Genomic DNA, 27636 nt, shown 5'->3' with positions numbered 1-27636 from the left:
CTTTTCCTTTTCACATATATCATTTTTCATTTACGAATCATCCGTTGACGCATCCCGATAGTTAAATACAATACTTTTCTAAATATATATTCTTTGATGAAACAAGTGGCAAACATATTCTTTCATTCCCTCCAATTTTCATTCTCACACTCACTTTCACTTTAACACCACACCAATAGTCCAATATCATCCCCATACTTCTGTGTATCCTTCTTTTCCTTGGACTTGCTGACACAATCCCCTTGATCTCAGTTCCAATTTCAATATATGGAAGGCATGTGATGTGTGTTTAATATAACAAAACTATACTCTATATCATACTTGAACATTTTTTTGGTTCAAAACCAACTTCTTACTCACCTTATTTTCTTTACATTCCATTTATAAACAAAACTTTCCAAATGGAAAATCATGTTTTCATATGTTTGGCTTTGTTGTTTACTTCATGGGCTTCTTATACAACTTCTTTGCTTTCTCCTAAAGGTGTCAACTTTGAAGGTAGTACTAATTACATTTCTTTCTTTTTTTTTACTTTCTTCCGATGAGTACATCATCTTAATTGTTCAAGTTTTTCTTGAATTTGTTACACTGACTGACTGTGAACAACAAAAATTTGGTTATTGTGAACTTGTAGTGCAAGCTTTGATGAACATAAAGAATGAGTTAGAGGATCCACATAGTGTGTTAAATTGGGATGCAGATGCTGTTGATCCATGTAGTTGGACTATGGTCACTTGTTCTCTTGATAAACTTGTCATTGGCTTGTAAGCATCCAAGTTTTTTTTTTATTATTACTATTATAATTTTCCTTTTTTTTTTTTTTTTGGTTACAATAATCCAACACAATGAAAAAATGATATTATGTCTAAATATATGGCGAATTTAATGGTGAATGTAAAGAAACAAAAAATGCATGACATGTTGAAAGTTGTATGTATTGGCATGATTTTAGGCATGTAAATATTATTAGGCACATATGCCGTTACTTTTAAACAATACATAAATAGAAACTTACACAAGTTTGTTAAATTGTATTGTAGGGGAAGTCCAAGCCAAAATCTTTCGGGTCATTTTTCCCCGAGTATCGGTAACTTGACAAACCTTCAGACAGTGTAAGTAGTAGAACGAAAGGTACAAACATATAACGTTTCGAAGTACAACGTGAGGTGCTAATAGTACAAGTGTATAATGCAGGTTGTTACAAAATAACAGAATCTTAGGGCCACTTCCATTTGAGCTTGGAAGGTTACCTAAGCTTCAAACACTTGATCTTTCTAACAACTTGTTTACTGGTGAAATCCCATCTTCTCTAGCCAATATCAAGTCCCTTCAGTACTTGTAAGCATGTTGATATTACTAAATTACCCGTTATTTTGTATTTTTCTTAAATGAATAACTGACAAGTTATCGGTCACTGGTCCTACGGCCAACATGAAAAGAAGTTAATCACATAAAACTATGGTTTAAGTCTTAAGAAAGAATGGGGTACGATTTGAATCTTTGACCTCCATTTTTATGTTACTGTCTTCTGTCACTAGGCTACCTTCTATCGAAGAACTCATACTTTGTTAATGATCATGTTCAAAGTGTAATGATTTAGTCATATTTTCTTTTGTTGGATTTTTGAAATATAACAGGCGCCTAAATAACAACAGTCTCACTGGACCAATTCCTCAACCTTTGGCTAACATGACACAGCTTACATTATTGTAAGTTACTTTTAATCTCTTTAATCACACACTTTATTTTCCACTATTCCAATTTTATTTTTGACTGAAATGCCTTTTTCTTTTTAGGATTTTAATTGACTGAAACACCCTTCCTTTGTTAAACTTTGTTTATCTTTTCAGGGACTTGTCCTATAACAATTTAAGTGGCCCTGTTCCAAAGTTTCTTGCAAAAACATTCAAGTAAGTTCTATTATCCATGCAATTTTATAACTGTTTCAGTCCTTGACTTTTGAGGTCAAACTTTATATTTTTGACCAGATGATACATTGTTAAACCTTATTGACAACTTTTTTTGAACATCTAATACTTGTTCTACAGATTTAATATGCATAAGAAAGTTATAAGAAAAACTCAAAGAATAAATCAATAATGAAGTCTGAAAATCGTATCTGTTTGACCTCAAAAGTCAAACTATTATAGCCTATGTTACCATTTTAGCTCATAACAACATTTTGAACAGTATTATGGGAAATCCAACAATATGTGCCACTGGGATAGAGCAAGATTGCAATGGAACAACGCCCATGCCAATGTCACTCCCCCTCACTACTCAACAAAGTAAGTATACAACTTAGAATTTGTATCTATAGTTTCACTTTCACATATACCTGCTTATACAGTGAAATTATCAATACACTGATTCAAACAACACAGAGTCAATTAACATATATCTGTCACGATTTTTTCCCACAACACTCAGAGTCGCAGCCATCTGTCGCGCCAAAAACCAACAAAATGGCTCTAGCATTCGGAACAAGCCTTGGGTGCTTCTGCTTGCTGTTTTTTGGGTTTGGGTTTATCTTTTGGTGGAGGAGACGATACAACCAGCAAGTTTTCTTCGATATTAATGGTGAGCTTCAAAACTTTTGTTACATTATGTTATGCAGTGACTCTTACACGTTTTATTATCATGTTTAGAACAATATCGAGAGGAAGTATGTATGGGGAACTTGAGGAGATTCCAGTTTCGTGAACTTCAAACAGCGACAAAAAACTTCACGAGCAAGAACATACTTGGAAAGGGAGGTTTCGGGATTGTGTACAAAGGGATACTCCCAGATGGAACGATTGTAGCCGTTAAGAGGCTTAGAGATGGTAATGCAGTAGGTGGTGAGATCCAGTTCCAGACAGAAGTTGAGATGATCAGCCTAGCAGTTCACAGAAATCTCCTCAGACTCTATGGTTTCTGTATGACATCATCTGAAAGACTCTTGGTATACCCCTACATGTCCAATGGGAGTGTCGCTTCTCGTCTCAAAGGTGCCTTATTTCGTTTTAATGTTCAAAATGAGTTGATTCAAACAGGGTAGAGATTGACCATTACCGTTTTCTTCTTGCAGCCAAACCAGCTCTAGATTGGAGCACAAGGAAGAGAATTGCATTGGGAGCTGCTAGAGGGTTATTATATTTGCACGAGCAATGTGACCCGAAAATAATCCATAGAGATGTGAAGGCTGCAAACATATTACTAGATGATTACTGTGAAGCTGTGGTTGGTGATTTTGGGTTGGCTAAGTTATTAGACCATCATGATTCACACGTTACAACAGCTGTTCGTGGAACTGTGGGCCATATAGCTCCTGAATATCTTTCAACAGGCCAATCCTCGGAGAAAACAGATGTTTTTGGTTTTGGGATTCTTCTACTGGAATTGATAACAGGCCAGAGGGCTTTAGAATTTGGCAAATCTGCAAACCAGAAAGGTGCAATGCTCGATTGGGTTAAGAAACTTCATCATGAAAGTAAACTCGATATGTTGGTAGATAAGGATTTGAAAACAGAATATGATAGAATAGAGCTTGAGGAGATGGTTCAAGTAGCGTTGCTGTGCACACAAAATCAACCAAACCAAAGGCCCAAGATGTCTGAAGTGGCACGTATGCTGGAAGGGGACGGGCTAGCTGAGAAATGGGAAGCATCTCAACAGGCCGAGACAAACCGAGGACGGGCCAATGAGTTCTCATCTTCTGAGCGATATTCAGATCTTACAGATGATTCATCATTGCTTGCACAGGCAATGGAGCTATCAGGACCCCGGTGATGCATCATAAGAACGATTAATAAATCGTATCCGAGGGGAGGATTTGTGATTGTACAGAAACCGAATCACAATTCTTAACTGCCGGTTTGTTTTTATATGGTTTTGGGTTTGTTCAAGTGTTTATCTTGTGAGATGAATGTTGTATAACTTTTGGTTTTCTTTTAGATATGATTGAGAACCAAATCGACTGTTGTAATATAGATATATATGAAGTAAACATCATATATATAAATGAGATACAAGAAATTCATATTAATGTAACATTATTACACAGTTACACCTGATCTTGAACAAATATTATCTCAGCTTCTGCTGATGCTCGTTTAAACCTCAGTAACTCGATCAGCAGGTTTAATCTTCCCTCGGTCACGTACACACTTGGGGTGATGCTCATTATCTCAAGAACTGGTGAATTTCCAAGCAACAACTCTATGAATGCCATTTCGTGTGGAACTCCTGACATATCCGTCATCTTAACTATCTTAAGCCGTTCAAATGTGCAGTCACATGGGCATTCCTTTTCCCAGAAATGCAAATCTGGAGCTTCAGTTGCAGATGATGAATTGGACGAACCCTAAAAGAATTTATTTTTTTTCCATATCAGAAACAAAGCTTGGATATAAAAGCTACATGTGTTGATTAAACTCACTCACAGATATTTGAAGTTCTTCAAGATTTGGGGCATTCAAGATCAAACGAAGAACCACCATTATTTCTTTCATGTCCTCAAAGCTAACTTGGTATAGCTCAATCACCTTTAGCTGCGTATACGTCATCTGCGTCTTCCCTAGGGTGTTACCTATACTCATATACTAGAAAACAAAGAAAGAAAAGTCAATGCAGCAGTTAACAAAGACAGCAAGTCAAGGTTCAAATAACAGAGAGCCTTACCTTGGTAAAGTAAATATGGCCAATAAGCCTCTGAAGGGATGGCACACCACCAAGAAACTTATCAAAATTGCAACTTGAACTTTGCCCGAAATGTTCAGCAATATCATCGGTCATATACATAGCAACCGATAGAGCAACTAACATAGGAGTATTCTCGAGACATATATCTTTGAATTCACCTTCTAAAATTAAATACTTAAGATTTGGGGCACGAATAGTAAGTTCTAAACTATCAAAGTATGACAAAGTCAAACTTTCAAGAAGCGGGCAACTATAGATAAGATTTTCAATAGCATCAGGAGCTATAAGAACTTGCTGAAGATTAAGATATTTCAAATTTAAAAATCCTTCAAAAGATAAAGGAGGGTCTAATTCACATCTCACAAGCTCCAAGCGAACCAATTTTTTACACCAAAAAAGACTCGAAGGTGCTCTAAACCACTCACCTTCACCCAACTCAAGAACCAATTCTATGACATTTTTTCTTGATAAAAATAGTAGCCATTGATCGACATCAGGGGAGCTTTGCAAATAAGCAGTAGATAGAGAAAATCTATTAATAGGACCATCATGAAGAAAAAGGAACCGAGTGATAAAATTTACAAGATTGGTCTCTGCAATTGTCCTATCATGAGTACCCGATACACATTTATCATCAAACTCAAGTTGTGTAAGGGTAGCCCATTTGTACCTCCACTTGGTAGATAATATACTCGTCCTTACAACATCTCTTAAAGGTACCTTTGTGAGTATAATTTCGATAATACTTTGAGGGAGGTCACTTATATAGTCTTCCCTGGGGGGAAGTTCCGTATGCATTTAGTCCCTTCTATCCTACAAACAAATCAATAGACGAGGCTCATTATGTAAAATTCAAACCGCTTCATCCCAGTTTCAAAATTAATATAAACTTCTTCAGTTACTAAACTCCAAAATTCACCCGAATATGTAACATTAGTAATAAAAAAAACTAATACAATTATCATCTATTTTTATTCAAAAACATACACACTATCATCAATATTCATCCAAAAAACTACATTTGACCTCAAAAGTCAAACTTTATCTTCTAACTGTAACAAAACACACTAGGGCATGGGGAAGGATCATGATAAACTCATAAAAGTCTCCTTGTGAAGGAAATGGTACAAAGGACTTTTAATGCTGACAAGTGTATTTCATGCATCATTTCTGACACTTTACTGCACCGAAAAATTCAGTGCATCAAAACTCATGTCAAAACTCAATTTTGATGCTGACAAGTGTATTTCATGCATCATTTCTCTTCAACCAAACCCTTGTATACAATGTATCAAACATTAATCTCTTATGGGTTTCATATATCATTTCAAATATAAAACATAACAAAAATCAATAAATGATTATAAACTTCATGGAAACCCTAACCCTATATAGAAAATGATCAACAAAATTCAAAGCAGAAAAGATATAAAGTAATTTTTTAAATGTAATTTTTAAAAATGAAATATGGGTGTCAATAAAGATCAAATTTTTTTTACCAGATTGCAACAAGATTGAAACTTTTTACAAACCCAGAAAAGGGGAAACTCAAATGATCAAAACCCATTTCAAGGAAAAGGTTAATCATGATTTATTTTTTTATGAATATATTAGATTCACATGGAAATGTTACCAAAAAAAAAAGATTTTTTTAATAAAAAGGATAATATGAGAAAAATTGGTACCTGAAAAGATTGGGAGTGATGATCCTCCAGGGTTCTTGTTGAAGTGAAGGAGACGAAGGAAAGAAAGCAACCGATTTATTTATGTCATAAATGGACCCCTGTTTCACACTTTCTTCTTTTATTTTGTTTTTCGAATAAAAAACAAAATATGTACTCTCATTTTGCAAAATGGGCCAAATGAACCCACAATTTTGGACATTTTCCACAAGATGATACATTCTTTACTAGAAAATCATAAATTAAACATGTCTAAAAACTAAGGGGGAGGTTAGGTAAGTACCTATCTTAGGTAAAGTAGGAGGATTATATAAAATTTAGAGGAAAATTATGTAAAATTTAAGTGACAGTACCTAAGCTTAGGCAAAGCCTGCAATACGGATCATTTTTCAAAAACTAAATAACACCATATTAAGGGTAAAGATTTATAAAGTGGGTAAAAAAAATAATCCAAACTTATGAATTTTATGCATATGTATTATTATTATTATTCTTTCACCGTAGTATCATTTGGTTTATGGATTTAACCAACCAACATAGCCAAGACAAGAGCTATCATTAACATGAAAAATACAGTTGTAATTAAACATTTAAAAAAAATATAATAGTTAACATACAAAGTTTCTCTATATCATGCAGTTTATTGGTTATATTTCGTTTCGCTAGAATTTTTTTTTTAATGAAGGCATTTCGAGGGTTGATACTTAAATCACATGTAAAATATAACGACCTAAATACTAACATTACTAGACTCTTCAGAAATGAAGTTTACGCGTGCCCTTTTCTGAAAAAGGAGCTTCTAGTTTGAGACAAATAGTGGGAAAAAGCAAATGAAAATGTTTTTGAAGTTGCAATGTACATTTGGTGAGGTTAACCAAATACATTTCTAATGAAATGAGTAGGTTTAAGAAGATATTGGGTCAGATATATGTTAGAATGTGGTTTGAGTGAGTTTGTCAATATAGTGAACATATTCTTTAAGTCATGGGAACTTCCATTTTTTTAGTGATCATTGTTTGATAACTGTTTCAATCAAGATAACAATGCCGGTCATGTTAAAAGTATTCACGAATATATAGTACGAGACTTCCATACGTATCTGATATCTTCTTATATTAGCATAGCAAAGAAAACTGGGTCGTGTGCGTATATATAACTGATATATTCGACTGTTTGTGAATATAGCTCAAATATATACAAGTCCATGTTTGCAGATGTTGTAGATACCAATTCGATACCAATATGATGTTATTGAATGCTTTCATAAGTTTGACACTTTGGTCACACAAAGCTTTACAAATTTCTTTGTTATTTTGACGGGCCTGATGCAGTAGCTAGCGTTGAACTGATTGCATGAAAAACTCATTTTACTATCAAGTTGTATAGGCCGGATTCAGGTATACAACTGCAATTGCCCGTGACAATTCCTTTTCAAGCTGTAACAGAACAAGGTCTTGTTGATACAATACATGGTCACATGGACTAATAAGGATACATACATAAAGTAACTAATGGTACACAAATGAAACCTTCTTCTATAACATACACAACTATATAATAACTACAATATATATCTAACACAAGCAATGGCTACTTCATGTGAGATTTGAGTTCCTCAACCTTTGTTTCAGTGTCCTTCAGCGCCTTCCCATATTTACTTATCAACTAGTAAAGTCAAACATTAAAAAACTCCAACCATTAATCGGCCATAAAGAAAACTTTTAACAACTTTCGAGTAAATTTTTGCAGAAATATATATATATATATATACCTCATCAACTTCACTTGATGTCATAATGAACGGTGGAGACATCATTATACTGTCACCAGCAACACGAACCAGCATCCCATGCTTCTCACATTGTGCTCCAAAGTATGCGCCAATTCCTGAGTCCAAATATATCAGTAAAAACGTCAGTTGAAACCAAAAATAATTATAATAGATTTAATAGTCAGCAAGCATATTATTCAATCTAGTTCAAAGCTGATAACCGTGATACTAAAATCAGCAGACCCTTACCCCATTCAGGTGGGAACAAGTTGTGTGGAGACTTGTTATCTGTAAACTCTGTCCCGGAAATCAGCCCTGTTCCCCGAATCTACATAAAGCAAAATGGGCAACTTAAAACCAAAAAACCATATGATTGTGATATTTGATATGAACTTTTAATTTATTGGTGTGTTTCTGCTTTGGAATAAAATGTCCCATTGGATCTTAAAAGTAAAAAATGCATCTATTCTGCTCATTTTATGGACCAAATAACATGAACCGACAAAAGAGCGTACCTCTCCAATTATGGGACTCAACGAAAAGGCTTTTATACCATCTTGAAACTTTGGGGAGATACTGTTAACTTGCTCAAGAATATTTCTTTCTCTGGTAAAATTTAACGTACAGAGACTCAAAATTTAAGTCCTTTGCCTTCATTTTGTTTCAAATAGTTAAAAAACCAAGATAAGAGAGCATGCGTCAATTTTAAGATGCGAAATGTAAGATCATACTGGTAGATCTTGAGTGTTTCCAGTGCAACAGCACAAGCTACAGGGTGCCCAGAATACGTGAATCCATGAGAAAATGAACCTAGCATAATAACAGAAGCAAATATAATTTAGAACTTGTTAACATAGTGAATCAGTGTGAATATTTTTGTGTTAGTACCAAGATTATTGCTTTGAGTGTATATGACATCTGCAACCTTGGGGCTTACAAGAACAGCACCAATGGGCATGTATGCCGATGAAAGAGCCTACAAGCATTTGTTAAGATTTTGTCATCATCCTTGTAGTTTATTGGCCCTTTCAAATGTCGGACTTTTTGTTGGAAATTTGTAATAGCTTTACCTTAGCAATGGTGACAAGATCAGGCTTAATATCATACTTGTCACAACCAAACATGGTCCCAAGCCTTCCAAAGCCACAGATTACCTGAAGATAGTATGTAAAAGTGAGTAGAAGTATCATAAACTTGAGAAACATGGAGTACAAAACCAATAATTGACCGAGTACCTCATCAGCAATGAACAAAATGTCATACTTTTTTACGATAGCTTGAATCTGCATAGAACAAAAGTACTAAGACATAAAACCGGCGACCCAAAACATAGGGTCAACCCATCGTTCAGCTTAGTAGACAAACTGACCTTCTCAAAGTATGTTTTTGGGGGAAGTATCACTCCTCCTGCTCCCATCACTGGCTCCGCAATAAAAGCAGCAATCTAAAAACATAAAAAGACCTAAAATTACACATGTTTAAAACATAAGTTATGAGTATCAATCTTTTGTTAGCATATACATTAAGTGAACTCACATTCTCTGGTCCCTCTTTGAGGATAAGGTTTTCCAAATTGGTTGCCAGTCTAGTTGAAAAGTCCTCTTCCGTCTCACCTAATAGACACTATGATTATGATTATATTGTTTTAAACTTTTGACTAAAACTTGTGATAGTATACAAAGAGGAACCAAACCTGGAAGATGAAATCGCCAATAATGGGGGCAATCGGTATGCAATACAAATGGACTTGGCAAATCAAATTTCTGATGTAATGCTGGAAGGCTGAAATAATATGATATTATGCATATAAGGTCAAAGAGGCTAGTTCTTATTTTCATTATTGACAGAAGTTGATCTACCTTCAGAGAAAGGTATTTATTATCATTTTAAAATTTGTATGAATATGAAAATGTCTGTTATAAGTTTGTTTGTGTCAGTATGTATATCATTTTTGAAATACAAAATTAGTCATGTTGACTTCACAAGTCAACTTTCCTCTTGCTTCTCATATAATTAAAAGTAGATTCTTTACACCCTGCCATACCCGGAAAGACTAGCTGATACGAGAGTAGATCCATGGTATCTGTGATGATACAGAGTAGACATCAGAAAAAATGGGTTATGTGAGCAGAAAAACATTTCTAACTATTAGTAAAGATATGGATTTACGATTTCATCCTTGCTATAATTTTCTTCTTATTTGGCCTTCCAAGTGCATTGTTGTAGTACCAGACCAGCTTCACCTATAATATAGAAATTGAAATGAAAATTATTTAAGCTTGAACTGCAATACTGTCTCAAAAGGTTATGATGGTTCTTACAAATTCTAAATCACTAACTCAACAGATTGTTACTGAACCTGGGTATCATTTGCATCTGACCCACCGTTTGTGAAAAAGGCTTTTTCCATTTTGTTTGATGTGAACATTCCCAGAAGTTCTTTTGCGAGATCCTGCAAATAAAAGTATAGAAATATCTTACAACAGGTCTCACTGTGACATATGTGTTTATAAAAGATGTCGTTGTACCAAAGATGGTTTTGTAGTACGGTTCCAAAAGGAATGGTAAAAAGGGAGAGTATTTAGCTGCTTGGTTGCAGCGGCAACAAGACGAGCCTCATTCCCACCTAAAAAGAAATCAATATTAAGAAAATGGAAATATGTATCTGGCAAGAAACGTAATATCAACAACATCCAACGGCTGGATAACAATTCTAAAAGTTATACGGAGTATGTTGGAAATGAAGCAAATGGCATTAGCCCTTTGGGCCTATAGTATTAGTTGTCCTCTACATTCATCATATTTTCGGTTCAACAATTTATGATGATATAGTCTGTCAACTTGTTGAACGTTTCACATATATGCTGAAATTGGGGAATTACACTGACCTAAAGGATTGCACCACAAACCCGCAAGAGCATCAAGATACTTCTTTCCATTTACATCATATACATAAGACCCCTACAAGCATTGGCAGACAAAATTCAAAGATAGTGTCAGTGTATATAGATAAGTATGTAGTATTAGACAAGATGCAACGTATTCAATTGAAACTCATACAAATTTTTAAAAGCGAAAGTCATTAGAAAACCTCTGATTTCTCTATCACCAAAGGATTTGAATCGGTAGTCTGCCATCCAGCTGTGAAAGGTGCCAACATACCATGTCCCTTATATCTGATAAAAACATATTAAATGTCACACACAATATGAAACTTAAGCCACAACCCGCCTCAAGTATGGAGGTTACAAAATATAGATTGATAAAACAGTATTTACCACGTACCCAACATCATCAGCCACAGCAACATTAGTACTGTTCCATCTAACATTAGAAATGTTTTGCACATATCTTGCGAACGGACGAATCTGTACATATAGCGCACATTATTAACATTATCAAAAAACAACATAAAGGGTTTCCTAAAAAGTAAAAACAACCAAAATTGTTGAAAAATAAGGCGTCACTAATGATAGCTTGCGAACATGCCTAATAACCCCTCTAAAGGCTAGAACAGAGTTGACATTCTTCTTAACACTTGACCTAAACTCAGTATAAGTACTACTTTATCATAAATAAGTAACTTTACCTATATATAAACAGATGAGGTTTTTCCCTATTCGGGTTACTCGAAGGGGCCAGTATTGTTTTACTTAAATGTACTCGACCTCACCGAGGTTATCTGGTGTCCATTTCTGAACCTTTCTTCGGCCATCCCAAATTGTTACATAGTAAGATTCAAATCTAAGACCTGTTAGTAAAAAACTGAGGACGATAACCACTAAGCCACCTTTGAGGTGGTTTAACTTTAAGCATATACTAATATTATATACATGCACTGATATCTGTTGAATGAAAACATAGGATTTGAGCAACTAAACTCAAGAATATAACAAGAACCATCAAAGACTCCACAAACATACATTTTTTTGTGGATAATTTCCAAGATCTTTAATTTTCCATTATGTGGATTAACTATATTTAGGGCTGTCACCAATGCATTACTACATGCACTAATATTTGTACCTATGTTTATTTCAGTAAATGTACCCATCACAAACTTATTCACTATCTACCACACATATGAAGGCCTTTGACTTTTGAGGTCAAACCAGTTAATCTTGAACTCAAATTTGACATGGATTGATTAAATTATTATTTTGTACGAAGAATCTAATAATCAATATGCCAAATAATCCATCCATATATAACAATAGAACTGTATATCATAATAATTCAAACAATATCAACGTCAATTATGATCAAAAGAATAAAGGGGGGTTGACTATTATAAGTCAAGAAATGATCAAAACAGAAGATAAAAAAAAAAAAAAAAAAGCTGTAAGAAAAACCTTATTAGAGGAATAAGTAGCTGTCATGAGTGATCGAAAAAGATGAGGATTCTTCATTGTTTATCTTTCTTTATTGCAAACAATAATGGTATTATCAGTTGTTGCAGACAGACAGGAGGAGAGTGAGCTAATACAACACTAAGAAAACAACAAGAATATATTTGTTGTACTCGTAGTATTATTTGAGGCCCCCACGAGTGGTCATGTCGTCATACGTTTCTTTTTTTAAGGATTTTTTTTATTACAGTCTAAAACTAGAGAGATACAATGCATGTAGACTTTAATTGGGCTTATGAGTATTTTTATTCAATTTTTATCTATGATATATCTAAAACACGAGTTAGATTCATGCCTACTTTATGAAATTTAAGGTATATAAAATTACTCGATTATCTTTCCTTATCTTTACATTTGATTCTATCATGTGTTATAGTATTTTAATCAGACATGTTTTTAAGTGTATATACTGTATCATTTTTCTTACAAGAAAGTACATGCACACAACCGTATATTTTCAATAGTGGGTAGCATGACTATAAACCAACCAAACGAACATCAATGGAGCTTGCTAGCAAGCGTTTGTCAGCCGAGTAAACTAATGGACTTTTTGTGTTTGTGCATACTTGGTTTGTTAAGAAAATATATTTCGTGTTTGTGCAGTTGAAAGGGTAAAAGATGACAAACAAACGAGCATAAACAAAATAAACGTAAACATACATCGTTATGAATAGGCGTAAATACTAAGGCAGAAGATTCCACTTTTATAAGCTCGGCACCCAAAATGATCGGCTAATCATTGATGAATGTTTATGTGAAAAATGAGCTCTCCAAGCGGTCATTTAAGGGCCTTTATGCCTCACCTATTTCTGGACAACCAACTAAGTAATTCTGACATGTTGCAAGATTTCATTTTCAAGGAAGTAAAAATCGAACTATCAATGACCATACCCGATCAAGGCTAAAACGAACCTTTCTTTTATAAAAACTCAAAAGGAAGGGAGAACTTAACTCATATCTAGAGTTTGCAAAACCATAGATCAATATGACCCATGAACATTCTAGTTTCTCGTCAAAATAGTAAAAAAAATTTGTAAAGAAAAGCTACCAAAAATCAAAGAATCAATTTCTTGATGAACTCCCCTTCAAGAAGAAAATCCCAATGCCGCCACAAGCCAATGCTAATAGTACAGAAACCACAACTGCATCAATCTCGACCCCTTTACTTTTCTTGACCCGTCTTTCCTGGCGAGATCTCTCTCCCATCTTATCACGGAGGCTAGTGTTGAGAACGTCAAGCTGATGCATAATTTTGAGTTGATTTCTTGCAATTCCTGATATCTGTTTCACAAAATCAAATAGCATATAAAGTTTCAATGATTATCAGTATTCAAAGATTTTCGAAACAAAAAGATTACCTCTTCAGCCAAATTAAACTCCTTGGATAACTGACTTGAAGACGACGAATGTCGTACTGTGTTTCCATTTGATGAACTATTTGCTAAAGGAGATGTAAAGTATGAAGTTGACGCAGATCCTGATCCATTTCCATTGCCCGAGTCGATTCTCTGTTGACTTTGAATACCAGAATTTGCCCCTCTACTAAGTTGTGAATTCAGTTCATCGACCCGAGATGTAAATTCATCCATACGATCATTTAAAGCGGAAATCTGGTCCGAGAGTTGACTAATTGCTCCCTGAAGAGTATGAAAATGACCATAAGTTAAACATTAGAACCTTTAAAGTTTTTGGTACACTTATATCAGTTAAAGATACATAAGAGCTCACCTGGCTTGCTAATGTGGCAGTTGGCTCCTCAAACCTCTGACTATTAATGGAGGTCAGATTTTTATCCCTAGCCGTTGAATATGAATATGACATTCCACTGCAATTAAGTGTATTATGGTTAAAACCATTACAACAGAAGTAATTTAGTAGGAGTTAGTGAACGATACCTTTTGAGAATTTTATTTTTCATTGTCTCAACGGTAATTGAACCTTTAGGAGTTGAAAGCATTTCCTCATCTATGCTCAGTTTTGTTTTTAAATCCTCGGGTAGTACCTAAAGAAATTGACATATACAATACATCGAGTTTAAAGCACAAGGTGAAGTGGTTTTCAATTCAGAGGTGGAAATAATGAATTGGTTGTTTTGGGTTGGGCTTAATCTTTAACAAGTCAAACCCATAAGATAAATGTACAAACAAGTATTTGCTGGTCAACCCAATTGTAGCTGACCCAGCACCCATTTTGATACCCAAACCACTTGAACCACCAATTTTGCCAACTCTAACTTTGATAATTCTCATACCATGACTTCATTTAAGAGCTTCTCAAGCTTCATTTGTTCAAGATATGTACGAGGAATGTATGAGCCTTCCAAACCCAGCTGCTCAGCAACGCATCTTACACTTAGCCGGTCTCTTCCAAGTACCTTATCATAAGTTAACCATTCAGCTTACAATGAAGAATTTCAAAGTTAAAGTCAAAGGTGTGTCATACCTGAACATAATGACGATTAACTTGTTCCAAAAAGTCGATTTTCACACACACCCTGTCATCTTTGAACACGTGGCTGCTTCTCTTAAGGATGGATGCTATTGTATACCCTAATGCCATTAGACCACCAAGAAGCCGAACACTAACTTCAAAACTAATTCTTGGAGATATTATAAATGGAGGATCTGTAACCCATTCCTAATTTGACAAAAAAAAATAAAAAAGGACGACTTTCAACAAGAGCAAGTAAAACAGACAAACATAAACATTTTTCAAGATTAAATGCAAACCTCAAACATAAGATTATATTTGCCTTCCCTATTCCGCATCCTCAGATATGATTGGCAGGTTTCTGGATCTTCACCAGGTGGCAGCAGAAATATATCATATATTTGTTCCAAAGCTTCAGTATGCTCTTCTGACATGGCAGACTTCACTTGTTCCACACTAACATCCCTCGATGACTAATATGTTCATAATCTCATGAGTTCATCAGTGTTAATTTTGTTAATTTAGTATAGCAATAATGAAGGGAAAAAGGTACCTTTAATATGTAAGTGGGATTTTGGAATCCTGTGAAGGGATTAAACTTGTTGACAATCTTTATATGAGCGGTTTGGAGGTCAGGTTCTATGAATGCCTTATACATTGGATAAACCTACATGTAGAAATTGATCAAAAGGGTATAAAAAGGCTATTGAATTCACCATTCATGCCTTTGACAGGATTGGGCATTGTTGTATGAAATTGAACATTTCTCTAAAAGAATCAGAACAAACCGTTTCAGATATCTGGTATATGATTTCTTCGGGTTCTTGTCCAGCACGATGTATGTCCCTTAAAACTCGTTTAACAAGATCAAAATGAACACCACCAGTCACAGATACCCGAAGATCCAACAAGGGCCGCAATTTTTCACTCAATGCATAGATCCCCTCAATTATCACGATACGGGAGCTAGGGACTTCAAGTGTTCTGCCACCATTATATAAACACATAAGTTCCACTAAACGTGTGTGTTATTAATAGAGTATAAATGACAGCTATGTTATTACAAACTTAAACAGATGATTATCTGGTTATTGAAGCTTCAACCAGAAGCACACCCAAACACTATTTTCCAGAGCTTGCTTTATTATAGATGACTGTCTGATTATTCAACATTACACAATTGCTTTACAAAAACACACATCCAAACACCCCTAAATAATCTTATGCAAAAAAAAGAAATACAAACCTGTAACCTGTGCGAAAGCTAGACTTGAAATCGTAAATTGGAACTTCAATTGTCTTCCCCTCTTTCAGATCATGAATGTTTTTTAGCAGTGTATCATAGTCTGTCAAACGAGGATCTGTTTGCAAAATAAAATAAAATATATTATTGCTCATTTCGCTTCTTGAACATTGACATGTAAATGTCATACTTAACGAATGATGTGAAATCTTACCATCAAAGTTACCATCAATTACTCGAGTGGCATCATTATAGTTATCCATTGATATAACTGCAACACTTGGCATGAAGTTAAGTATTTTCTCGGTGAATGCAGTCTTTCCAGCACCAGAAGGACCGGCTAACCCAACCAATATGATTCCGTCATTCTTTTGCGATAGCATTTGGCATGCCCGGATTACAACAAAAAAGCCCTTTTCAAAGGATAGATTATCTTTTATCTGAACAATTTCAAAACGTTCATTATCTTTTCTCTTTACTAAACGAACTTGATCCTTCAAGAGACGTTGTTTTCTTGATTTTGATTCAGCCATTGTATTATCTTGATCCATCAGGTCTGTTCATTGAAATGAAGTCATTTAAGATTAAAACATTACCAAAAAGGGAAAGTTGCAATCTGCATTGAACTTTCTACAAATTTAATCTTGCAGTTGTCATTTGGCAATAATAGTAAACACTTTTTGAACATACACGAAAAGGTAATCAATTATGATAAGTAACTGAATAGAAAACCTAATCTTCAAAACAGACTTCTATTATTAGACAAGCAAAAAAAAAAAAAAAGAAACCATGAGAAACTATTAAAAAATTAAACAATTTACATTTTAAGAAAACAAAAACAAGCAAGACTGGATCAAGTGGTTAACATCCTACTCCTGGAGACAGAGGTCAAGCGTTCAATCCTTACTCCTCGCAAGGCCGGAGGTGGTAAGGTTGTCTAAATCTCAACCTCCCCATACACTGTCGTACACGTTATCGGGACCAGAACCCGTGGAAGACGGTATTGAGTGTTACCTACTTACGTTTTAAGAAAACAGGATAATAATGCAGGAATGACAATTACAGTAAATTTTCATTTTGTTTAAAGCTGCCAAATTAACCACCACCAAGGTGGCCAGAAGATGTGATGCCCCACAAAAGGTCTCAAGTTGTGTGGAAAAGGTTCGGAAATAGTCTATGTAATAACCTATGTACATCCTTAGTCAAAAGAACCGTATTCCCAGATAAACTGAACCCAAAAAGGCGAAAACCAAATCTATTATTTACCCAAGCTAGCAAACTTCCCACAGTAACTTTTTTAAAAGAACTCATCTACCCAAACCAAAATCAATAACTCACATTTTTCAATAAAGATCAAAACTTTATCAATAAAACATGAAAAAAGGCACAAAAAGATTCATACCCATATAACTAAACAGCAAAACAAATGTTCAGAAATTTCAAAAACTTAACATAGGATGTAAAAAATTCAAAACTTAAAACAGAGCAGTATAAATATATTACCAATGAGGTGAAACCCTTGTAGTAAAAAATATTAATTTGATCAAATGAGAAGCAATAGCATTGATTACACACACCGAGTGTCTGATTCTTGAGGTACAAGAGGCGGTCAGCAATGAGTCATTCTTGGGTTTCTTTGTGTGTGTCAGTGTGTGTAATGAATATTATTATATTATATATATATTATATTATGAGTGTCGAAGATGATTTTTCTTGGGAATTGGAATTCTGCAAAAGACTTTTATGGTTTGCAGAGTGGGAGTGAGATAGTATATAAACCCTTTGAGCGATGTAAATAGAATATCAGGGTAAATATATATGTGTGGGTGATTAACTGATTATTGCCAAATTATTTGGTATATACTTTTGAGCTATTGGGCCCTATGTTATGGGTTTTGGACTCCAGAAAATTTTTTATTTTCTTTTTACCACATGTTATCTTACTCCTACTCCTACTAGGGTGTCTCAAAAAATCCTATTAATCCACATAAATATGGAAAATGGGACTTCAACCCAAATAGATCCTCTCAAATCAAAGATCTTATTAATGGGCCACCAACCTTATTGGCATGATTTTTATACTTCTAAGTAGACATATCAAAGAAAATCAGTTACTCAAGTACCAATCTAAAAAAAAAAACTGAAATCAAAAACGAAAAAATCGGCTCTCGAGGAACTGGATCTAGTTTTTGAAGAACCGTCAGTTTGAAACTGGTTCCAAATCGGTTTGGTTCCGGTTGTTGAGAAAAAAAACCTAAAAAAAAAACTGGTCAAAGTTGGCCAAAATCAGTTCTGAACCATATCCCGTTCTTGGTCAAAACCGATCCCACATTCATTGACCAGAATCGGTTCCGGAAGAACCGATTTTCACCTATGTCTGCTTCTAAGTTCTACTTCTAACTTCTAAGTTTTTAACTTTTAAAAGAATATGTTTGGCAATATGATTTAAGGATTACGATGACTTAATCGAGACAAGTGTGTTAAATGTGTTTAGTCTTGTTATTTTGCAGTATATTCAATGATTATATTAAAGCCTTTAGTGAATGTATCAAACTTTCACTCTATTTATTATATGTGTGTGACTTGTAAACTATATAATGTTAGCTATAATAATATAATAACATGATAAATGATGAGACCAATGTTATGCTAATAAAAATATTTGTTACTTGATAAAAAGGTAAATCGAACACATACATTAGCAACAAATAAAAAATTTGATGCATACAATATAAGTTTTAAGTTTTGAAAGTTCAATAGATAGAATAACAAGAGACAAGTTTAAGACCATCTCCATCTATATTCAGTATTATCACATAGCACTGTCAAGTCGATTGATCACTCGCATAACATTAAACCAATTTTTTACCTCCAAACTTTTGGTTTTAGAACCTCACTTTACACACACATACACGAAACAAAAATATAAATAAAATAAAAAAGTCCTAAAACCAAATCAAAGAAACTAACTAGCATTTTTCTTTCAACTTCTTTACTATTATTATTTTAATAAAATTTTAATGTCGTTAGAAAGAAAAAAAAAAAAACTAACTCGACGCTAATGGCCAGAGCCGGCTATAACATGGCTCAAGTGGTGCTAGAAATCCAGGCCCGCTTTTCTTTGGGGGCCCACAGATTTTCATAGAAGTTCTATATATATGTATATATTTTCGTTCGAAATCCTTGGATTGGTATTTATGTAAATACGTGGACTCTTGTTAACCATCAAAAAAATTAAAAGCCCATAGACCTGAAAATGTCAGGCTGACATCTTTTATGTTTCCATAATTCTTTATCTCTAAATATCACAATTCATATTCATTTCATATATAAAACGTCGTACGTGGTATTCTTGGAGGCTTGTCCGACCTTTTTTGCTTAATAGGTATTCTTCATTTCTAAATATTTATAACGTATTATCTAATTGTTTATTGATTTAGGGGAACATCTAACTTAGTTAAGTTTTACAAATTAACATTTGTAGAGCTTATTATTATTGTCATACATTTTATACATATTTTAATTAATATTATGAATGTTAATCTTTATTTTTTTTAGGTATGTCTAAAAAATACAAAGAGAGCTGCACGATTTACTTAATAATATAAACTAGGTTTTTGTTTTGTCATACTTTGTCTTTTATAATCGAAAATGTTTATCGTCGTATTATATTGCTATATTAGAGGCCCACTTTTTATTTTCGAGCCAGAGCCCGAAATTTTTTTACTAATAATGGCATAACTTTGATCCATGAAACAGAGAATAACTTTAAGGCCCCAATGTCCAATGATATAACTTCGACGTTTGGAGATGGTCTACACATGATACATCAAGACAAATTTAATACATATTCATGTTCTTCTCGCAATTCGATGAATAGTAGACATAATAATATACATGATGTCCAATGTTGTATAAATATTCAAACATGTTATCCAATATAAAGAAATTAGAAAGGTCAAAAGGGCACAACACTAACAAATTTTTGTTATATAATTATAGAGAACATGAAAAATAACTTAAAAAGAGAAATTCGGCAAAGGGATGTGAATGGAAGATGTAAAGAAGGTCCTTGTGCAATGTCTTGTCCATGTCAATTGACAACAATCAAATAAGAGGGCAAACCGAACTTTACCTAAATTTCACATGAAAAATATTATCCGACAACATATGGTCTTTTCTCCCCGCATGTGAAACATGTCTTGCCTCTAGCGTATAGTATGGATTTAACATGTTTTGTTTATAACAAATTTACACATATACATATCTTAAAAATGGGGGTGGTCTCATAACTAACCCATAAAAGATAAAATCGTGTAACAACATAGTGAAATTGCATCAATACGGGATACCAACTCTAGTTAAAAGTTTCGGGTATAAGCTAGTTTTACCAAACATACACGTTGTAAGACATTTTAATAAGAGATAAGGTCCCGAGTGTGCATAACGATAGGTGGGTTGAGTCTGCCGGGCATAATTAATCACAAAGAAGAAATACAAAATATGAAATGACAAATTAAAACGATATGAAATATGAAAAATATAGTAAAACTTATGAAGAAATACAAAACATGACATGTTAAATTTAAAGTCTGTAAAACACCGGGTACAGAAAAAAACCCAAATATTTGAAGCATTAAAATTAGTTGAAGAGTTAGAATATATATTTACTTATGTAATTAAAGATATAGGTTGATACTATAAGATATGATATTGTATGCGTGTGGGGGAATACATTGCTGCTCACCAAACTCACCTTCCTTACAAAAACTCAAATGATTTGATGATAATAACTTCATCTTACAATCACACCAAAGAACACTAAGCTGAAATATTAATATTGACATTAAATTTCAAGAACATTGTATAATCTTCAATTAAATAGTGTTACACGTATAAAACTCCCATATTACATCTTGAACAAGAATAAAATCAAATCAAAACCTTTTGTAAGTAACAAATTAAATATCTGTGTTACACCATTATATGGCCCTCACTTCTTATACATCATTCAAACAAAACCAATTTTTAAAAATTTGAAGCATATATAAAAAACACACATCAGCAAATATCTTATGTGTTCACAAATCTGCAATTCTTTCTAACTTCTCCATCAACATAAGTCTCGGGATTTGTAATGTTTCCCAGTTTCACCATAGACTCTGAAAACTGTTCAAAGAACGCTATTTGGTTTTCTGCGTATTTCCTCACAAGCTTACTTGTTTCGACTCCAAGAATGCTGGAATATAGCTCTTGATCAGATGTAAGAAGGCCTTCTCCTCTAAGAAGTATGTGGTAATACGTGTTGTCGAAAAGATTAGGTGAAATATAATCCATTGCTGATTCATTATTCTCTCCTCCTCCTGCAGCAGGGCACGTTGACTTTAATGTCTTGAGGTTTGACTCTGCGATTGTGCTCATTGTTGCAGTTGTTTGATAGTCACCGTAGATTCTTGCTCTGTAGTTTGTGCAACGAGCCATTCCGATTGTATGAGCACCTGGTACAGTGTCTAAAAACTTTAAAATGTTGCGAAAACTTATTGACTAGTGATAAAAAGGTAATGTGGGACTCGATATATATTGTATGCAAAACTTTGTAATATGCAGCTAGCTTTCTTACCCGAGAGTGCAACCATATCAGTGACAGAGAGGCTTTGGTACATAAACTTCCCAATGATCGACAGGAGCCCATCGTTTGCACCTGGAATATTCGATTCAACCTCTGCAGAACTTGCTGTCTTTGAGTCTTTTCTCCCAACTGGAACATCCCAATAAGGTCCACCAACCTGTACCACATTAACAGATGAGATTATAGCTGAAAAGTCACTACCTTTATAACTTAAATTACTAGAATGTCAAGTTACCAATAACACTGCATCTCTTGCAGCAATAGTAAGGGCATCAGCACATGAAACTGTGCCTGGACACTCAGATTCGAGCTTGTTCTTTATCCTATCAATGATTTCAAAACCTTTTAAAGCATTCAAATTAGTAGGAGCTTTCTTTTCTCCTTGTAACGTGAATGTATCATCCAGCAATACTGATCCATCACAGCCCTATGTCAAATCAAGATAGCATAAGAAGAAAGATTCAAACTTCATGCAAAAAAGATTCAGATTAAAATACTTTCTGATGGATGCACCTGTACAAAACAGTCATGGAAGTGTAAGCGTAAGATCAAGGCTGCATTTCGAAGATCAGAGGTCACAGCACACTCCATTTCTTTCCTAACAATGGCTTCTGCATTCGGGCAAGTAGATTTGTAGTAATCCAAAGATAATGGAGGGTCAGCTGCATGCAAGAATTTTAGGCAGCAGATAGCGAAAACTGAAAAAATGAAAAAGACGGTAGAATTGATAGCCATTGTGTTTGTTTGATCTTGAAGGGTTTCTTGAATGATACTTAATGTAAATGGTTAGGACTGAGGCTATATAAGTAGAGAAATTTGCATGCAAATATATTGCTTTTGTGTGAACATGTGTTGTTAGTCAAGAGAAGATGGAACCACTCTTGGTTTAGTTGGTGGGCATTCTTTAACCAAAACTTTTCAAGTTGTGTCAAAAAAGGGAAATTGGCCAGGGCAAGCTACCAAATTATGTTATATTTTGTTTTTACCACTTCAAACTTTTCTAACAAAGTCTCTCTTCCTATTGCCGTTCTTAAATAGAAAAACAAAAAAAAAAAAAAAAACAAATCTCTTCCTCTACTTTTGGCCCAGAACGAGTATGTAAGCACACGCCCCACAATTAAATTTTTCCCGAGCCCCATATGTTTGATGATCTCGAAATACTTGCCATCTGTTATAGTAATGACGTTCTAGAGACGCTTGTGGCTTGTATGCTATGGTGCATGGTAGATCTTGACGTACAACTTTTGGACAGGGGTCTGACATCATGTTATGAGGTTATGTATAATGTATATTAGGTTCTAGATAAGCAAGTTTAGTCTTGACTAAGACAATTAGCATGACACAAATTTGAATTAAAAATGATAAAGACTGAACATTCTTTTGGACTAAGCAAAGTGTTACATCATGGTAAGCATTCCGTTTGATTCATTAAGTAGCAATCAACAATTCAACATCAATTAAATCATCCTTTTTTATACAAATAGATTACCAACCTTCAACAACAGATGCAGTACATCAGTACACCACTACGTTGTAGACTGCCTGCTTTCCATCATAGGCTGACCAAAGTAAGCCAAACCTCGATTGGGCAAAAAAAAAAAAAAAGTTTTACAAAGACATACCGACAAACTTGACTCTATACATTCTCGTTTTGGGAAAAACTATAAGGAACTAAAAAGATCATTTGCTAATGAGTCTGGAAGTTGGCTTATCTTGCACACATCTTGATCCATATTACTAAATAAAGATAGCAGGAAAGGTGGACCATGTGTCTTTGTGTACACTTCAAACATGTGCCAGCTTACAAAACAAATAACCACAAGTTTAGAATACTATGAGAGAAGTCCATATCTTTTCTAAACAAACAAACTTGACTATACCTTTAAACGCAAACCAGCATGGAAAACCAAAAGCCAAACCCAAAACAAAATTTTGGTTTTGGTTTGGATTGATAACCCTGTTCCTTAAGGGTCCTTAACATTGCACGATTTAGTGATCGCAAAAGTTACCAACTCCTTAAAATTATACAAATAGTGTTACAAGAAACGAAACAAATTCTTATGTCTGCCTCTTTGGTTTCTAAAGTATGCAAAACATGCTGAAAATTTCAGACCAACATCAGGTATACAAATCAGAATCTAGGTAATGATTTCTAGAACCAAGACTCGAGCCTTCACCTTCACCATTGGCATCAATGTGCAGTTCCATACCAGGTAATACATCTTTCATCAATAAAGCTTTAAGCATCGATATTACCGAACCACCCAGCTCTGGCCACGCGACACACAGAGTTCCCCTGATATTCATTACCTGGCATCGACTCAGCAGAGCAGCACCCAACCCTTCTATCACACTTCCTGATGGAAAATAGGTCAAGTTTTTCAATAACGGTGCCCCTTTTCTTTCTTTAGCAGTTTCTAGCTTCATTGCAAATGTATCATCTGTAGAGATCCTACCGCGGAAGTTACGGGGTTGAACAGAATCAAAAATCAAAACACGGTCGGGAATTATCTGTTGACCAATTAGAGTTTTGGCAATCAAATGGGTTCTCTCTGAAGAAACTGAATATTGAAAGTTGGCAACAATAATGGATTCAGTAGAATGATTGATGGCATAAAGGTTGCAAGATTTATCCTTGGGAGAAGGCTCAATAGAGTTCCCTGAAGGTGATATTTCTGGTAACACTAGGGTTCCGATTAGGGTTTTTGAAGATAAGTAGTGGAGTAGGTATAAAGATGGTTGGGAAATAGCAATGATCAGAAGAGAGGGTCGAAGTGGAGTTTTTGAAATTGGATTTGAGAGCAACACAAATGGTGACGGTAGGGAAGGCGCGGGTGGAGTGAAGTTATTCAGATCTTCTAAGAAGAACCGTGAAGGTGGTGGTAATTCTGTTAACACGTCTTCCATGTTTCTTGTTTCTGATTCAAGTACAATACAGGTACACAAAATCAGAATGTAACACTTATCACGCTGATAATTTTTTTAAATGAGACAAAATAGACCACCTAATTAACAATCATAAACAAACTACAAAACACATAATAAATGATGAGGTACATTGTACTCTTAAGGAGTTTCCCTATCTCTTGGAGAGGCAGATTGGCAATGCAAAAAGCAGGGGACTTGTAATTTGTCTATAAATGTTCCTGATCTAAATTAGCAGGTGTGATGTAGTTTCAAAGTAAGATTGGCAGTTTATCCTGGATAACATACGCACAATAAGGATAGCTAAAGTAGAATATATCATTTCTGATTTGCTAAACTTGAACTGGATCACACACATAAAAAGATACAGCTCATTTACATCATAAACAAGCTACATTGCCAGTACAGAAAGGGGACTTATATTTTGTTTACCGTTCCAAGCTAAATTAGCATGTATTTTGTAGTTTAATAAATTTATGTTAAGCTAAATTGGTAGTTCCCTCTATGTGCAACAGAATCAATATCCTTTTTACACTTGTGATTTGTAAAAGCAGAAGTGAATATTTAGAGATACATAAAATATGTTTTGCTTATTCATTTTAATTCCAATCAAACCACAGGCTACATACCATCTTACCCAACAACTAACAGTAGATGCTAAAGTACCATTTTTGTCTAAATATATGTGTTTGACTACATGTGGAGAAATCTAAAGCCCAAAAAATCTTGAGGCCATGTAATCTCACACACCGTCAAGGATGACTGTATGGTTATCTAGCTTTGGGCAACATTAAACATCGATGGGGAAATAACAACCAATGATGTGCATAGATCTGGTTAGGAGATGGTCTTAACGCTAAACCATGTGGTAAAAAAAAACTAGGAAAAAAGAGCATGGTGACATGGGGTAATTGTGTATCAAATAATGGGCGACTCATTAAACCTTTTAGAAAGCCATACATACCCGACCAAAATTTCAGTACTTCTTTTCTCAAAAAATTAACCGAAAACAAAATACAACATCTCAAACTAACCAAACTTTCACAATCTCTATCTGAACATGAAAACAAAAGTCACACCTTGCGATATTAGTGATCAATACAACCTTGAACTTCCTCTTTCTTTTAAAAGTGCAAGAAACTTGTGACGTGGCAAATTTGCACCACATCACCAAATTGCAGTGGTGACGTAGCCAAACAGCTGGCCACATCACCAACTCACAGTTCCGTAATCGCACCCACGTTACCTTTTCGCATTGCGATTTTTATATAAAGAAAAGAGTCCAAAACAGAAATCTTTACCAACATCACAATTTGAGGTATTTGTGTTTGGTTATATACGGAGTATGAATGAATTTTTTTTGTTAAATGTCGAATACTTCATTATAGTCTTCAGTTATAAGTTAATCAAGTTATTTTCTTTTAAACTATAATCATCAAGATTTAGTTTTTTTGACAAAGCACCAAACTTTTTAGTAAAAAAAAATCAAATAAAATATGTGCTTAGGTAAAAATCTTTGTGGCAGGGAAATGGTCAAAAACAGTCAACGAGATACACAATTAGGCTGCGTACAAAATAGGATATTTACCCTAAACCCTAATTCATCGGATACTAACAAAAACCCTACAATACAGTCAGTAAATATATATTTCTTGGGCAGAAAGACACATAAACTGGGCATAAGAATACATTAAAAAAACAAAATACTATAATATTAACATTATATTGAAGATAGAATTAGAAACCTGCAGGCAGATATGAATCAAAATTACAGCAATCTGATGATTCGCAGCTACTCAGTTTTTTTGATTTGCTTTGTTTGCGACTCTGTTTGATGGCTTTTTGTCATATTAAAATGTAGAATTTATAATTTGGGAATTACTTTTGGCCCCTTAACTATTTGTAGGTAACACTTAAGGATGTGTTTGGTTCGCGAAATGTGTTTGGAAGGAATGAAATCTTTCAAAGGAATTGAAATCTCAAGGAATGGAATTTGACGGAATGTTTTTGATTTTTTGAAGATTCAAGTGAGAGACGGAATGAGATTCCTTCCCCCATCCCCAAGGAATGGAGATTTCATCAAATGAGAGAATGTTAACATTCCAACGGAATGTGATTCCTCCATCTTTAACCAACAAAACACACTAAGAAATGGAATTCAATTCCAATTCCATCAGATTTTATCAAATTCTGTGAACTAAACGCGACCTTAGGGCTTATTTGTTTTAAGTGACTGAATGGAGAAAATGACTGAATGGATATACAATGTCTGTATAGATTAAGTCAATATAGTTATTTTTTGGTTTATTAAGTCAAAAACAAACATATTTCCTTGACTTAATGGATTAAGACAATTAAAATTAAGTAATGACTTTTTAATTAAGAGTTTATCAAACACCACCTTAAATACCTTATATTTACAGATAAAGTTCAAAGAAGTACCCTGGAATTTGTATCTAAGTTAGATTTATTTTGTTTTCATTTTTTTTTTCAAGTTTTTGAGAAAAGTAACTCCATAAGATGGGTAATCAGAATTGGTTTTTGTTTAGAAATAACCCTTTCTACAAAGATGAAAGGTGAAAAAAGAGTTATAGGTGTTAAGTTGATGTAGTCTACTAGTTGTTCTATAGGGTTTTTTTTTTAAGACATTAAAATTTTATTAATTAAAAGTAAAACACTAGCAAAACACTAGTCATTAGACAATACGAAAAACATAAAGTCGATCTGAATAGTGAACACGAACAAAACTCTAACATGACTATATGAGATACAAATACCAAAATACGTAACTTGACAATGACTACTAAAATAAGTGGTGGATTCCATAGAAATACATTTTAAGATGTTTATTTATAAGTATATAT

The 27636-nt window shown here is 34.2% G+C and overlaps 6 protein-coding genes across 6 annotated transcripts; 1 reads left to right on the top strand and 5 right to left on the bottom strand.

The window, feature by feature from the left end:
- Window positions 1-111: 111 nt before the first annotated feature.
- On the top strand, window positions 112-4055 carry LOC122585819 (protein NSP-INTERACTING KINASE 2). Its single transcript, XM_043757943.1, has 10 exons — window positions 112-498; window positions 635-764; window positions 1041-1112; window positions 1195-1338; window positions 1638-1709; window positions 1851-1910; window positions 2191-2288; window positions 2431-2580; window positions 2649-2990; window positions 3071-4055. The coding sequence occupies exons 1-10, from the start codon at window positions 402-404 to the stop codon at window positions 3769-3771; spliced, it is 1866 nt and encodes a 621-aa protein (XP_043613878.1). The 5' UTR covers window positions 112-401; the 3' UTR covers window positions 3772-4055.
- On the bottom strand, window positions 3943-6448 carry LOC122585820 (F-box/FBD/LRR-repeat protein At1g13570). The gene is made up of 4 exons (XM_043757944.1): window positions 6369-6448; window positions 4663-5496; window positions 4425-4583; window positions 3943-4345 (listed from the first exon to the last, which is right to left on the bottom strand). Exons 2-4 carry the CDS (start codon window positions 5479-5481, stop codon window positions 4046-4048), a joined length of 1278 nt encoding a protein of 425 aa, XP_043613879.1. The 5' UTR covers window positions 5482-5496; window positions 6369-6448; the 3' UTR covers window positions 3943-4045.
- Window positions 6449-7765: 1317 nt separating this feature from the next.
- Window positions 7766-12621, bottom strand: LOC122600774 (gamma aminobutyrate transaminase 3, chloroplastic-like). The gene is made up of 19 exons (XM_043773537.1): window positions 12489-12621; window positions 11422-11504; window positions 11228-11312; window positions 11025-11097; window positions 10665-10762; window positions 10496-10588; window positions 10306-10379; window positions 10181-10219; window positions 9830-9918; window positions 9673-9749; window positions 9506-9580; window positions 9372-9419; window positions 9207-9290; window positions 9025-9112; window positions 8868-8946; window positions 8652-8742; window positions 8386-8464; window positions 8137-8252; window positions 7766-8030 (listed from the first exon to the last, which is right to left on the bottom strand). The coding sequence occupies exons 1-19, from the start codon at window positions 12543-12545 to the stop codon at window positions 7956-7958; spliced, it is 1503 nt and encodes a 500-aa protein (XP_043629472.1). The 5' UTR covers window positions 12546-12621; the 3' UTR covers window positions 7766-7955.
- An 812-nt stretch (window positions 12622-13433) lies between these two features.
- Window positions 13434-17985, bottom strand: LOC122600764 (inorganic pyrophosphatase TTM2-like). Its single transcript, XM_043773525.1, has 12 exons — window positions 17722-17985; window positions 16433-16774; window positions 16222-16336; window positions 15764-15959; window positions 15529-15642; window positions 15275-15448; window positions 14988-15182; window positions 14797-14919; window positions 14441-14547; window positions 14274-14370; window positions 13904-14182; window positions 13434-13826 (listed from the first exon to the last, which is right to left on the bottom strand). Exons 2-12 carry the CDS (start codon window positions 16767-16769, stop codon window positions 13608-13610), a joined length of 1956 nt encoding a protein of 651 aa, XP_043629460.1. The 5' UTR covers window positions 16770-16774; window positions 17722-17985; the 3' UTR covers window positions 13434-13607.
- A 3230-nt stretch (window positions 17986-21215) lies between these two features.
- On the bottom strand, window positions 21216-22597 carry LOC122585952 (peroxidase 11-like). The gene is made up of 4 exons (XM_043758067.1): window positions 22361-22597; window positions 22083-22274; window positions 21839-22004; window positions 21216-21716 (listed from the first exon to the last, which is right to left on the bottom strand). The coding sequence occupies exons 1-4, from the start codon at window positions 22580-22582 to the stop codon at window positions 21292-21294; spliced, it is 1005 nt and encodes a 334-aa protein (XP_043614002.1). The 5' UTR covers window positions 22583-22597; the 3' UTR covers window positions 21216-21291.
- Window positions 22598-23840: 1243 nt separating this feature from the next.
- LOC122582242 lies at window positions 23841-26614 on the bottom strand. Its single transcript, XM_043754611.1, has 2 exons — window positions 26518-26614; window positions 23841-24765 (listed from the first exon to the last, which is right to left on the bottom strand). Exon 2 carries the CDS (start codon window positions 24752-24754, stop codon window positions 23966-23968), a length of 789 nt encoding a protein of 262 aa, XP_043610546.1. The 5' UTR covers window positions 24755-24765; window positions 26518-26614; the 3' UTR covers window positions 23841-23965.
- Between the last annotated feature and the right edge of the window lie 1022 nt (window positions 26615-27636).

Source organism: Erigeron canadensis, chromosome 1 (genome assembly GCF_010389155.1).
Source record: "Erigeron canadensis isolate Cc75 chromosome 1, C_canadensis_v1, whole genome shotgun sequence".
In the NCBI taxonomy this organism is placed as follows: Eukaryota; Viridiplantae; Streptophyta; class Magnoliopsida; order Asterales; family Asteraceae; genus Erigeron; species Erigeron canadensis.
Note: the sequence above shows the minus strand (reverse complement) of the source record. Positions and strands in the feature narration are given on the sequence as shown.